This window comes from Hemiscyllium ocellatum, chromosome 11, assembly GCF_020745735.1.
Source record: "Hemiscyllium ocellatum isolate sHemOce1 chromosome 11, sHemOce1.pat.X.cur, whole genome shotgun sequence".
Lineage (NCBI taxonomy): Eukaryota > Metazoa > Chordata > Chondrichthyes > Orectolobiformes > Hemiscylliidae > Hemiscyllium > Hemiscyllium ocellatum.
Window position 1 is genome coordinate 98,787,444 of NC_083411.1, and position 14,368 is coordinate 98,801,811.

The 14,368-nt window shown below is 38.6% G+C and overlaps 1 protein-coding gene across 2 annotated transcripts in view; it reads right to left on the reverse strand.

The window, feature by feature from the left end:
• dlg3 (discs, large homolog 3 (Drosophila)) overlaps positions 1-14,368 on the reverse strand; it is a 187,947-nt gene that overhangs the window by 101,215 nt on the left and 72,364 nt on the right. For both annotated transcript variants that reach the window (XM_060832753.1, XM_060832754.1), the window contains exon 3: positions 13,673-13,775. In XM_060832753.1, the coding sequence (XP_060688736.1) occupies positions 13,673-13,775 (103 nt within the window). The remainder of the gene's footprint in view (positions 1-13,672; positions 13,776-14,368) is intronic.

Consider the following 14,368-nt stretch of genomic DNA (forward strand, 5'->3'; position numbering starts at 1 on the left):
AAAGTTAAACATCAAGGTAGTCAGACTAATGTCTAACCTGTTAACCAATCCTCTTTAATTTTAGCCTCCACTCTTATACAAAAACAGGCAGATAAATAGATACAGTTGAAGAATAAATCAGAATGGAAAAGTAAATGAGATGCAACTGGCCAGCTCACGTAAGTAGTCTACACATTTGTAACATCATCAACAACTGGAATCATATCTTGCCTTCTAATGATACAGATGCATGCAGATAGCATCCAGTAGGTTATGAGGAATATTCATTTTGTTCTTATAATTGAGATTCTATTCTCTGAACTTACACCAAGTTGATGCTAAGAGGACAACCAGAGAGAAAGCAAACCTTGGTCAGACAGCTTTTGCAGGTACCTGATTCAAATACCAATTCAAACTCTGGCTTCGCTCTGCCAGACCAACCATCTCCCCACGGTCCCAGTTAACATTCAACACCTGCCATCTCCTTCAGCATAAAGCTTCTCCAGAATGTGTAGAACATTTTTTAACAATAAACAATCTGCAATTTACTTTGAGGCCTGGCCTCAAAAGCAGCTCATTTGTTTATTTTTTAAACACAAGCTGCTGCTCACAGTTTCAAAAGCCACCTTTCAGCTCTCATTTCACTGTTCACAGCTCAAAACCAAAAATTAAATAAAGAACAAAATAATGAAAAATAAATTAGGGTTCTAACAAGCATTCTTATCTCAATTTCCTGCTTTTTAAAACCCTTGTCTACCTCATCCTGCATCCACTCTTTTTTTTTGTTCAAGCTTTTAACTGTGATTGAATCATGGCTAACTCAACCACTCTGTATCTAGTCTCTCCTGTATTTCTGCAAGTGCCAGATACTTTGGCAGGCAATTCTACCCCTAATTTATTTGCCAATTACAGCAATCTGCCTTTTGTTATTTTCCTACAAATCTATCAGGGATACCTGTTCCAACTGGAGGACGATTTCATTTGTTTCCAATGCCGTCTTACTTTAGTAATGATAAACCTGGTAGTGTCCTTTTATCCTTTATCACATACACTAACTCCACATCCAACTTTATGTCACCCTCAAAAGATCCCAGCGGTGAACCCTCAAACCTTTGACTTAACTGGGAAGAGTGTGTTGATAATTGTCCACATTGTTCCACAGCCATCACAAAATGTATAAATGTATAAAATCCCAATTAGATCACAGTTTGCATGACTGACACCTATTCAGGACAAAAACAATTCACGTCAGAGTTCATCAGTAACTCTATTTATCATAGCACACTCGCCTTGAACAAAAAGCAGAATAAAGGAAAGATTTCTAATTTAAATTATACTCCTTCAACATACACACTTACAATTAAGACAGACAAAAGACGAACACTTTAACACATATGAGTGGAAAAAGAATAAAGAATGAGTAAACAAAATTTCAACAATAAAAATCCAGATCATAGGTAGAAAGTTATTTTCTCACATTTTAGGAATGGGAATTGTCAGGCTTTTGTCTGCAGGGTAATGTTCTTCTTTGATTCATTAGTTTATTGGGTGGACCTAGAGTAATTCTTGTATTAGGAATCTTTCTTTTGAGCTTTGGTTTTTCTGTCTTTTTACACACACACACACACACACACGTAGGCTTTGGAAGTTTCTATCAATGCTGCCTTGGCATTTGCAACTTTTAATAGTCAGCAGGATTGTTGAAAGACAGAACTTCCTTAACTCAAAAGTCTCTCACTCCAAATCAGTTTCAAATTCTTCCTCTCAAAGTTCAAAAAGTAACATTGTAATACACAGCTCAAAAATAAGGAGCACGTAACTTTTAAGTTGCAAATCTCTTGTGGTATTTCAGTTATAGCAGTCCAACTTCCAATTTAGTTTATAGTACGCCCCCTACCCCCCAAAACAAAATTGGTCTCTTACATGTCTAACAACTCAGAGGTGTTTCTTAACCATCTCCAAAAATATATGGTTAAAAATGGAAACCGACAGCTTCATGTTGAGTTATTCATTTGTCCAGAATCAGCTACCACATTTTTAGAATTCAAACACATCATACCAACAGTTAAAATTCTGCCCAATATAGTTTTTTTTCTCATTTCTAAAGGTTGGTAGAGTAATATGTCAGTGTAGTCGTTTTTGGACAAATTTAAGTTTAAGGACATTGCAAGTAATCTTTTGATTACAATTGTTAGTAATTTCCAAACTGTGAACAAAGCTTGAAGTTAGTCTGTTTTCCTCTCAGGATGGTGAACTCAGTATTGAAAGCCATATGATGAATAAAACTTTGGATCAGCCACAAACACAGTGTAAGAGACTCAAGTTCACAGTATCTTATTGCGCAAGGAGCAGTCTTTACGATACAGGAAACATTCAACTCCAGTATGTTACAATGATGTGGGCAAAGAGTTATTATTTAATCAGGGATATTGACACATGTTGCAGGATATCTTAAAAATGATTAGAGTAAAAGTTCACTATTTTTATCCTCTATTAAACAAGGTTTTAAGAACCATTAATTTTGCCCATCCAAGCTTACAGCAAGGAGAAAGTGAGGACTGCAGATGCTGGAGATCAGAGCTGAAAAATGTGCTGCTGGAAAAATGCAGCAGATCAGGCAGCATCCAAGGAAGAGGAGAATTGACGTTTCGGGCATAAGCCCTTCTTCAGGAATGCAGCAACACCAAATTATATATATATTGCTCTTTAATGTAGAAAATAATCCATCAGTGGATTCATGGAGACATACCAGTAGTCAAAAATAACTGACACTAAACCCAAGAAGGCAACATTAGGTCAGAAATGAGTTTAAAAAGAGGAGAGTGAGATGGAAAGAACTAGGATAGGTGCAGAAGCCAAACACCACACTCTAACCATCAACTGCATAATTACTATACTAATTCAACAAACGTATGTTACCTAACCCACTGTAAAGTACATAGTTTCTTCTCATCGTCTAGAATATACTGGAAACTAATTTGAACACAAATTCATCAACAAATCTAGAATCATGGGATTTCTCCAATGTTGAAAAAAACCATCCATAGGATCGCAGGAACCTTCTGACGGACAGAGATTGTGAGGATACATTCTGGGAGACTATAATAGTGGGAACTATCAAAGATTTGAAGCACAGTAAACCAATCCAGCTGATACTAACTGTGGATAACATCCAAAAATGTGGTCATCTAAATATGTCTGTGGTGTGGAATCTAGCTAAAGTCACAGGGACTGAGAAAATTAAAAAAATAACATTGTGACTGATAATGATCTGCAGAGAAACTGTTAAGAGAGACTGGGATGTGATAGAAACTTGTTCTACGGGTTTCTTTCTAGAGACTGTGAGTGTTGATATTGTTCAGAGAATGGATCTACCAAAGTACTGCAAATGGACTGGAACTGTTTGCTCCCTAACATTGCAACTAAGCTCGATAACACTGATCTTATCCTCACATTAACATCTACAGATGTGGTTTGACTTGGTTTCTAAGATTTTTGGAAGATGTTCTGAGGTCCAGCAATTTCTGATTCAATGAATAATTAAATTTTAATCCAGTGGTCTTGACATAAACTATGACAGAAGAATATACACCAGATAATTCCAATTCCGAAAGTAAAACTTAATTAAATGGATGATACAAATGCTCACTGGAGTGTGATGTAATCCCAAACCAAAAATAAAATTCTAAATGAGTGCAATGACTTTCAGACTCTTCTACCATGGATCAGATTGTGAATAACTAGCTTGCAATGTCTTGATTACTAAATTTAATCTGTGCATTAAAACCACTGATGGAAATACTCCCGCCTGCTGCACAGCTGTTTGGCTGCTTTTTAGAACACATTCCCACAGGAATGGAGTTAAAGCAATGATTTACATTTTTAAGCCATTCTGTTCTGAATTTTGTTACTGAGTAATTGAAAATGTTTAACTTTGTGACAGAATTTAGTATTAAAACAATCCAAAGAATTTCATATTTTAACACACATTTAATACAGGCTTTTATCTAAGTTGCATGGTGACCCACTAAATATTCGGCATTTAAACTGCATATAGCAATTATGCATGTATTACTAGACAGTTAAAGATCAGTAACTTTCTTCCTAATAACATCTTCTTCATCTGTTCATAGTCTGTGACTGTCCATACAATATGCTTTGCGTTAAGCCTAATTTAAAGCTCCACTCCCAACTTCCTACACTGTTGTCCTCTGTGATTGGGTGGACTGCAGCAGAAATGCCTGTGAGACTGGTTCAGAGCTACAAGCGAGCATGGCAGGAACGTTTGTCAAGTTAGTTTAAACTCTGGCCTAGGTTAAAACTGCAGCCAGAACTTGGGTCTTGTCCTGTAAGCTGTGACCTGCAGTTTTCTGTGTTGACCAAATAAATGAGGTTTTTGTGGTGGTCTGCCAGACATTCTGAAACCACCATGACCTTATATCGAGCATATAATGCAGTTATTTACAACTTGATATAAACATTTGGGAGCTGTTTACCAATAATCTCCATTGGCTAAGTTGAACATTGTGATTAGGTTTGATCAATTCATTGGCTAATTGCCAAAGAAGTCTCTGGAAAATGAGCATACTTCGGGATAAATGATTCCAGACAATGGATTTTGCAGGTGACCAACATTTGAGAAGCACATGCCCTGGTTGTCTTCAGAAAAGACAAAGAACCACGGGACAAGATCTACACCTACAGCAAAATTGGCCACTTCACTTGAATTAGAATAGTGTTTTGTTTCAAGCCAAGCTAATAGAGTCAAAATTGAAGTTAAAAATGTGAATAAAATTAAAATAAGATAACGAGAAGCCAGGTGAAGTGAGTTAAAGTTGAAGTTAGGTTATATGTAGTAAGAAGCAAATGCTCAATGCATTTATATTGAGAATCAGTACCTCAATAGTTAAATAAAAAGTGTTTGTTTAATTAAATTCAAGTTGACTCCCTGTGTTATGTCTGTTGTACAAGGGAAGAATGCCTAAGTAAAAGGTTTCAGTATTTTTTTCAAGCCACATCACTAATAGTTTATTCATACTCTGAAGTTGAACCCTCTTTCTTTTTCCCTTCCCAAGCTATTCACCTCTCTTACCTCCATTCTACTGCCCAGAATTCAGTGTTAATTCAGCTTAACATTTCTCCAGGTACTTCAGAATTTCTTTCCCCCTTGTCTTTGCTGTTAATATTGACCCAGTGATCATAGTTTTGCACACCTTTGAGTAGATCAACAGGTACCATGCCATTCTTTCACAAACACCAACAATTTTAGAAGCTCCAATCTAAATAAATTCTTCATCAGCACAGTAAAGTGTGATTACTTGAATTCGGATAAAGGTTAAAAAATGAGACTGGAATCTATCAATTCAACATTTTAAATGAAAGGTTTATCCTAGGTCAACAAACCATTTTCCCATTGAGAATGCTTAGAAATTATATTATAATATGTGTGTGAACAAACTCGGCAAAATGTTACTGAGTTTTTGGCTTAATGTCAATTTTGTTGAGTTTCATGGCAGGTTGCTCTCCTCAAGGACTAACCTGTTTTCTCACACTCTTGTCAGAAACACATTTCATTACTCACCCACCCCAACCTATATTACACCTGACATCAGATGCTAGCCCATATCTGGATGAACTCAACATTGCTGGGACTTGCTAGAATAGACCATTACTCTTGGCACCTGCACCATCTTGAACAGGCTGTTGTGTACCCAGACATGCATTGTCACTCTGACAGAGTTCCTGACATTTGTCCCTGATGTGGCAAATATGGAGAAATTGGCACCTTCCTTTGTAGGCAGCCACCCAGATGTCCTAGTTGATGGGATGTTGCAGAGGAACACATCCTGTTTCCCAAAGACCAGAAGAAGAAGCCACAAGATTATTTGTTATCAGTCTTATTTGAGATTTCCAACCAGGTTATTTTTCACTCTCAGTGGTCTGGAGGAGTGCCTAGCAGTGAAGGAAGAAGATCAATGACCTCCACTCAGCTAAATTAAATGCTATCATCTTCTCTCTGATACCTTACACTCACTCTGTCTTGGGAACTGCATGCATCTCCCATCAAAACTTTACCACTTTCATTATTATTTGCAACATCTGCCCTTACTCAATCTCACCCAACTCAACTGCAACCCCCCCCCCCCCAACTCTATACAGACTCTGAATTGCCTACTCACTAGTTCAGGATAACTTAACACTTCTCCACCATCATCAGCACTAACCACAAACAGATGTACCACCCACATTCATCTTACATCACCCTTGCCTTTCTCTCATTCCAGGAAAAACAGTCCATAAGAGAACAGAAAGAGCCAAGACAGCTGGTGAACAGCCCAACATTCAGCTCCTCAGTCCCAGAGAGGTGAGGAGCCTGGCCATGACTACCCTGAGTGGCCATCTGACTGGGCCCACCCCACCCTATAGGACCCCTAACATTAATTGCTAGCCCATGTCTGGATGAACCCGACACTCCTGGGTCTTGCCAGAATAGACCATTACTCTTGGACTAATACTAATATTGCCTTCACTTCATATGCTGCGACCCCACCCAGCTGAAGATTACCTCCCTTGACTTGTCTGAGGATGGCTTACAACTACAGCTTCCTGACACTAAACAGCAAGATAAGACAGATGTTCTGTGAACTTAGAGCTCTAACCTGGGGGAAAAAAAAACGGAAAAAAGCAAGGGAAGGCAACACAAGGGAAGGCAGGGATGCCGTGAGCATCCCAAGTGGGCTGTTAATGATGGTTGAGTATTAAGCGAGCAAGTGAGCAAACTTGTATACTAGGTGCCTGTCCTTAAGCACACAGCACATTTAGTAAAGGCTTAAAAATGCAGAAGCAGCCTCTAAAAGGGTTGATGTAGTGCCATGAGAATCCAGAGAGGCTGGCAGGAGTGAAATGTCAGCATCATTGTATAGAGTATGGGTATGGCCAGTTCACTGAGATTTTGTTTCCTGGTGACCAGGATGGCTAACTGGAGTCACCAGACACCTGCTTCAACTTTCATGTCTGGAATTCTTAGTATTTAGTTTCCCTACAGAGAATGGCAGCACAGAGACCTACATCATCGTATCTTTCAAATTCAGTCTACAACGCCAGTGTTGTAGCTGAACTAGAGTAATTGGTTAGGGGTACGCAATGTTCTGGAACATAGGTCTTCAGGTCTATTGCCAAAACATTGTCAGAACCTTTACAATATCCAGTGCCTTCAATAGTTTCTTGGTTACACGTGACGTAAATTGATCTGTAATACTGGGGACTTTAGAGGAGATGAAAAGGATCATCCATTTGGCACTTCTGGCTGAAAATTTTTAATTAGGTAACAAATGCAATTAATGATGTCATTAACAATTTATAGAACATAGAACATTGAACAGTCCAGCACAGTACAGGCCCTTTGGTCCACGATGTTGTGCTGAGCATTTATCTTAATCTAAGATCAACCTAACCTACACACACCTCAATTTAGTGCCATCCATGTGCTTGTCCAGAAGTCACTTAAGTGTCCCTAATGTCTCTGACTCTACTAACACTACTGGCAGTGCATTCCACCACCCACTACTCTCTGCGTTAAGAACCTACCTCTGACATCTCCCCTACACCTTCCTCCAATCACCCTAAAATTATGACCCCTCATGACAGCATTTCTGCACTGGGGAAAAGTCTCTGACTATCTGTCTCTATCTATGCCTCTTATTACCTTGTACACCTCTATCAAGTCACCTCTCTTCCCTCTCTCCAGTGTGAAATACCATAGCTCACTCAACCTCTCTTCATAAGACAAGCCCTCCAATCCAGGCAGCATCCTGGTAAATCTCCACTTCATCCTCTTTAAAGCATCTACATCCTTCTTATAATGAGGTGACCAGAACTGGACACAAAATTCCAAGTGTGGCCTAACTAGAGTTTTATAGAGCTGCAGCAAAACCTCGTGGCTCTTAAACTCAATCCCCCCTGTTCATGAAAGCCTGTAATAATCCCTCTTAATAGGCATCTTGCCACTGTCTAGTGAGAATTGCTAGTCGAAGTCAGACTTCGGTTGGAAAATGCACCCAGTTATTGCTGACATAAAGAAAGGCCTCAATTGACTTTGCATGCAAATCCCCCCAGATTTTCCACCCTAGTCCATATTAGTCAGGGCCCTGTACATTTTGACTGATGCTTTCTTTGATATATTTATCAAGATTATATGGACATTTATGATTATTTCTTCGGGTGCATTTCTGCAAAATTATAAAACTGTTTGAAAAGAATGGCTTATATTTTTGCCAATTTAACAAACCAGAGTTAATATTTGTGAAAACATTTATGATATTAAGTATAATCTCGTAAGTATTAGAAATCTAGCCTCCAATCAAAGGGAGTGCATGTAAAAGCATCAGCCAGACATGTTAGTGAAAGTGTTAATGTATTGGTACTGATAATTACATTCAAATATCAGTATTTCAAACTGAATTCAATTAAATGTGGTAACTGGTGAAGTGCGTAAGTAATGTCTTTCATCATTAGCCACTCTGTGACTCCATTCCACATTATGTAGTTGACGGTATGCTGATAAATTGATATTTTCTAAAGGCAACAAAGTGGCAAATGAAGCTGCTGGACTTTATATAAAAGTGTTATCCTTCAGTTTACTGTGTCTGTCAAGGACCAGGAGAGGAACATTGCTCGTCAGTTGTCCACTTGGCCAGAAATAAGAATACATGTTGATGAAATAGCTCATTTAGTACAATTGCGTTGCAGAGAGACAAGCAACTGTTGTTGAAGCTATATGTATATCATAGATATTCATATTGTGGTTAACAGAATGGTAGCTGTAGACTGACATCATTGGTAAGCTGAGCTACTCCCTGCACTGCTGATGAGAAGATTTTTGTATCTGTTTGAATCTGTATCCACCCAATGAATTAACAAGCAGCAACTCATTATCTTCTTTATCTTCACAGGTATGAACGCCCTTCTGAATTCTTCCTCCCCTTCCCTTCCCTCCTCTTGGTGCATATTCACTATGTCCTCTGATCTTCCGATGCTGAATGATCTGTGCTCAGCAAATTACTAAGGATTCCTTTGCTTCACCTCAAAACAGCTCAGGCATGACATGCTGTTTAACTTTTTTCCCTTTGTCTTTGCCTATGTACCCACCTCTCCTCGCTCCAGAGATCTTTCACTCATTTCCAATACTCTGCCTCCACTTGGACCCCATGCTGTGGCCACTTATCTGCATTTGTTTTCTTCATCAAGAACTGTTGATGTGACATCGACCATATTAAATTCTCTGCTCTTCTTACCACTCTAACCTACAACCTCTGAACTAGCTGTTCTTCATTCTCTCAAATGTAATCTGCTATCTAATCTATTGGTAGGAGTGGTGCTGCTGTTGTGTACCTTGCATTATTTATGCCCCAGCTGTCAGACACTTCCTCCCATTTGCCCTGGATCATGACCCCAACACTGAACATCAAGCTGCTGTTTCCAGCACTATCACTGACTCCATCCTCTCTTAGCTCCATCTCAATGTTCCCCAATACTGCTTCTATCCCTTTTTCAAAATCACTAACAAGGCTACCCTGTCAGACCCATTGTTTCAGCCTATTCCTGTCCCACTCAACTTATTTCTTCATATTTTGATGAATATTTTACATTTTATTCAAAATCTGCCCATTTATAACTCTTTACATGGTTCCACAATTTCCAGTTTTCTGGCCCAGCTGCATCTTCTTCACCATGTGTGTCCAATCCCTCTACATGTGTTTCCAATCCCTCTACATGTGTGTCCAATCCCTCTACATGTGTGTCCAATCTCTCTACATGTCCATTCAATATCAGGATGGTCTGAAGGCCCATTGCTTCTTCCTTGAAAGGGGATCTGATCAGTTCCCATCCATCACCACCAACCTCTTTCACCTGGCTATTTTGTTCTTGCTTTGAACAACCTCTCCTTTAACTTGTCCCACTTTCTCCAACTGTGATTATATATATTCACACAGCTATAAGGGTGTGTCAGCCTCAGCTACGCCTGCCTCTTTTTTTTGAGTTATGTGGAACATTCCTTGTGCCAGTCAATTTGGACCCCTTTCCCACAACCTTTTCTCTGATATATCAATGAAGTAATTGATTCTGCTTCCTGTTTTCACCCAGAATTGGGAAAAAAAATGTTTTGTTTTCAATGTCTATCTCTCTCTCACCTTCACTGACTCCATCAGATTCTTCCCTCCCCTTCCTTGACTTCACTATTTCCATTTCTGGGAATAGGCTATCCACTAATATCCATTTCAAATCCACAGCCTCCCAAAGTTACCTTGACCAAATACTTCCTCACATCTTGCTTCCTGGAGGACTCCATTCCATCCTCCCAATTTATCTGCCTTGGTCAAAACTGTTCCAATGATGCCACTTTGCATCAGAGCACACCTCATATGTCTTTCTTATACCGCAACCAAGGAAACAGTCCACTGTGGTTGACAAGCCTCTCTTCTGTGTCTGACCCATTTCCTGGACTGTTGCCCCATTCCTTCCCCCTCCCTCTGAGAATATGATAGAGGTTTTCTTGTCTTTACCTTCCACCCCACCAGTCTCCGCATTCAAAGGATCATCCTCTACTATTTACACCACCTCCAGCAGAATATCATCAGCAATACATCTCCCCCTCCACCATTAGCATTCCACAGGGACTGTTCCCTCCCTCGTTCATTCCTCCACCATGCCTAACACTTCCTCGATCACTCCTGTCTGGCACCTTCTGCACATCATGTCTTATGGGTGTCTTGTTGGCTTTTCCCTCAGCAGAGTGGATCCATTTTCTGCTTTCACACCTATCATTTACAATTATTTTACATCTTTATTCTTCCTCAAGAGAAGAGAAGCCCAAGTATCAGTCACGTTTGTTAGAGTTTATTACTAATTATCATCCTTAACCTGCAGTGAGGATAGGGCATACAGAAGAACGTTCCGTAATGGACAGGCAATCAGGATTGCTGAGGATGTTAAGTTTTTTTATATAGAAGCACAGAATAAAAAGCAACGGATAGGCTGTAGATTTTCTTAACCCAGATGATAGCCAGCATCCTGCATTCAATTTTCACAAAGGTTTTCAGGAAGCAATTCATAAGTTATATTTTTCCTGTATACAGAAAAAAAGTAATTCCTTGAAACTCAATTTTAATGTTGTATTTTTTTCCATAAATTATGAATTTAACTATTTATTTTGATAAATCATAAAATGATAAGGTTTATAAAATGTATTTATATTAAACTCACAAAAATATATTGATAGATTCCAAATTAAAAGATTTAATAATATGCATGCAATCCTTGGTATTTGTGTCATTTTATCTACCACATGGAGAAATCCTTAAAAAAACAACATAAACACAAAAGGTAAGATTACCAGGTAACTGCATCATCAAATAAAATATTTAGTGAGAATGAAAAAAAATTCAAAAAAATCACAGAGCTCTCAAGAAGAATAATTTTGACCCTGGTGTATTTACTTGGAATAGTTCCAACTACTTAGGTACAGGTATACGTGAAGGTAGAGGGGAAGGCAGAAGGAAAAGAGTGGAAAATTAGGAATGGTACTTTGCACTTGGACAGTAGAAGAGAACCAGCATTAACTTGAAGGAGAAAAGCACATAACTGGACTGAAAGGGATAGAAGAATGATAGCTTCACCTGGCTTGTATAGGACCAAATCAACAACTTGAACTAAAAAGGAAGAATAATTAGTGCACATGTATCAGAATTCAAAGAGCAGCACACATTTCTGTGAAGCGTTAAAGCTGCCGAGTGTACAGGATCTTGGTAAACTGTGCCCAGGGAGGTAGGATACTTCTGCGAATTGAGCAAGTGAGGGTTAATTGTAAGAATGAGTTTTGAAATCACTTTTGTGCAAGTGATGGTCTAGTCCATCTGTTGGATATTTAAATGTTGCTTTCTCTCTTAAGATGGAAAAGTCATCAGTTGTGAAGTATCATACTTTCTAAGATTGAAGAATAACCAGAATGGTCCATGTTGAATGGAATATTCAAAACATTCCAAGGGAATAATTAAAAATGAAACATTAATTTTGTATCAACATTTGGCTTTTTCTTTCGGACATATATGTACAAAGAAAGAAATGTGATATATAGCTATTGCGTAATTGACAAAAAGCAAATTGAACTACTTTATTCAAGTAAGAGAGTCTGGACCAGCTACTTTTTTGCAGTATATTACAGCTTTTATTTGAAGCCATCATGAAACCTTTGCTCATTCTCCAGGCTAATATGATATGAACATAAATTCTACAGGTGTAATTTTCTTCATAGCTTAGCTTAGACACTCAATGAGTGGTGTTGAGCTTCTGCACGCACCAAGTAATAAACTGACCAAAATAAAGCAATCTTCAGAGAAGACATGAAACTGAAAATGTGTTTGTGCATTAAGGGTTCTGTGGCATTATTTAAAATGTCATAAGCAAGATTTCTTTCCTAATCTATACCATGAAACATTGATTATAATTTTTTTTAGATTAGATTACTTACAGTGTGGAAACAGGCCCTTCAGCCCAACAAGTCCACACCGACCCTCCAAAGAGAAACCCACCCAGGCCCATTCCCCGACATTTCCCCCTTCATCTAACACTACGGGCAATTTAGCCTGGCCGATTCACCTAACCTGAACATCTTCGGACTGTGGGAGGAAACCGGAGCACCCGGAGGAAACCCACGCTGACAATGTGCAAATCCATGCAGACAGTTGCCCGAGGCGGGAATTGAACCCCGGTCTCTGGCACTGTGTGGCAATAGTGCTAACCACTGAGCCGCCCACTGATTGTATAATATTTATACAATTAATTTAAATGGCTGTCGAATTCAGCTACAGTGTTACTGTGACTGTGCAACAATTAACTAATTGTATATGAAGTGCATAGGAATGTCTTCAAAACATTAAATATAATAGTTTGCAAATTTCTCCTCTTTCCTTTCCCCACGAAGAACAGGTGTAGGATCAATGTTCCACTAGTAGTTGTCCATTTAATCAGAGTAATTCCTGGTTAAATCAATTGGTTGCATCACTGATATATGACAGTGTTGTTTTACCTTTTTAATCAAGGAAGTTGAATTGTCTTTTTTTGTTGAATCTCATTTCAATGGCCCCAGCAATTTGTGTTTCTACGGCTCACTGAGGCCCCCTTGAGGCAACAAACATAGACTACAGTAGTTCAATCCAAATAAACAACCCTACAGAATTGTATTGGTGTTGTGTTTCATATATAGTATTGGGTCAGTTCCAAGTTCCTACCAAAATACGAAGGCAATTTAAACCTACCCTGAAAAGGACACAAAGCACTGCAGAGAGAACAAAAACTATGGAAACTGAAATAGCCTTCGAGACTTAACTTCAGGTGTAGTGTTCAACTTGAAATAGTACTCATTCAGATTATTTCATAATCAAGTACAACAATCATGTTGCACTACGTATTAAGTACTGTTTAAGCATCGACGTGGAAAAACTGAATGTGACGGGGATACTGACTGACATTTTGAAGAATTTTATTAAACTATCAGGCATTCATAAGTAAACTAGAGAGGAATACTATTTGCTGTAAGGTACGGTTATTACACATTACATCTGGCTTTACCTAATTATCATCAGAAGCACCGAAGTTCCTCACTCAAAATCAGTTTCAGTACAACACACATGCTTACCTTCTGGTCTGTACTGGGCAACAATGGTCACAGTCTGACCAGCTCTTTTGAGTGCTGCTGCTGCCTGCTCATGGGTAGCACTCCGAAGGTTTACACCGTTCACCTGAAACAAGTAAGAGGGATTGTTTAAAACACAATTAAGTTCCCATGTTGTTACTGGCAATTTCTAGTGGTGCTGCAGCCTTACTTATTAAGTGCCCACTGTCACTGCTTTCCCATAGCCGATCCAGAAATAACTAAATCAAATGAAATTCTTTCTAAAAATAATACTTTACGATTCTGTATTTGAATAATTGAAAGAAAATGTGTCATGGCAAACATGGCATACATGACAGGGAAAAAAAATAATTTGGACATATTTATTAAAGCATCTGCACCAATGACGTCTTCGTTGTATCAGATGTGTGTCTGTTGTAGACTAATTGATAGATATTAAAAACACCAATTAGTCAACAAATCCATTCTCATTCTATTATGCAACTACCAAAATGGTAGAAGACAAAGATTTTTTTAAAAATAGGATTTACAATGATTCAACAAAGCAAATGGCTAAATAAAATAGATTTATGATGACGATTAAAATAGCTGTGGTTCTGTTCGCCGAGCTGGAAGTTTTTGCTGCAAACGTTTCGTTCCCTGGCTAGGGAACATCATCAGTGCTATAGGAGCCTCCTGTGAAGCGCTGCTTTGATGTTT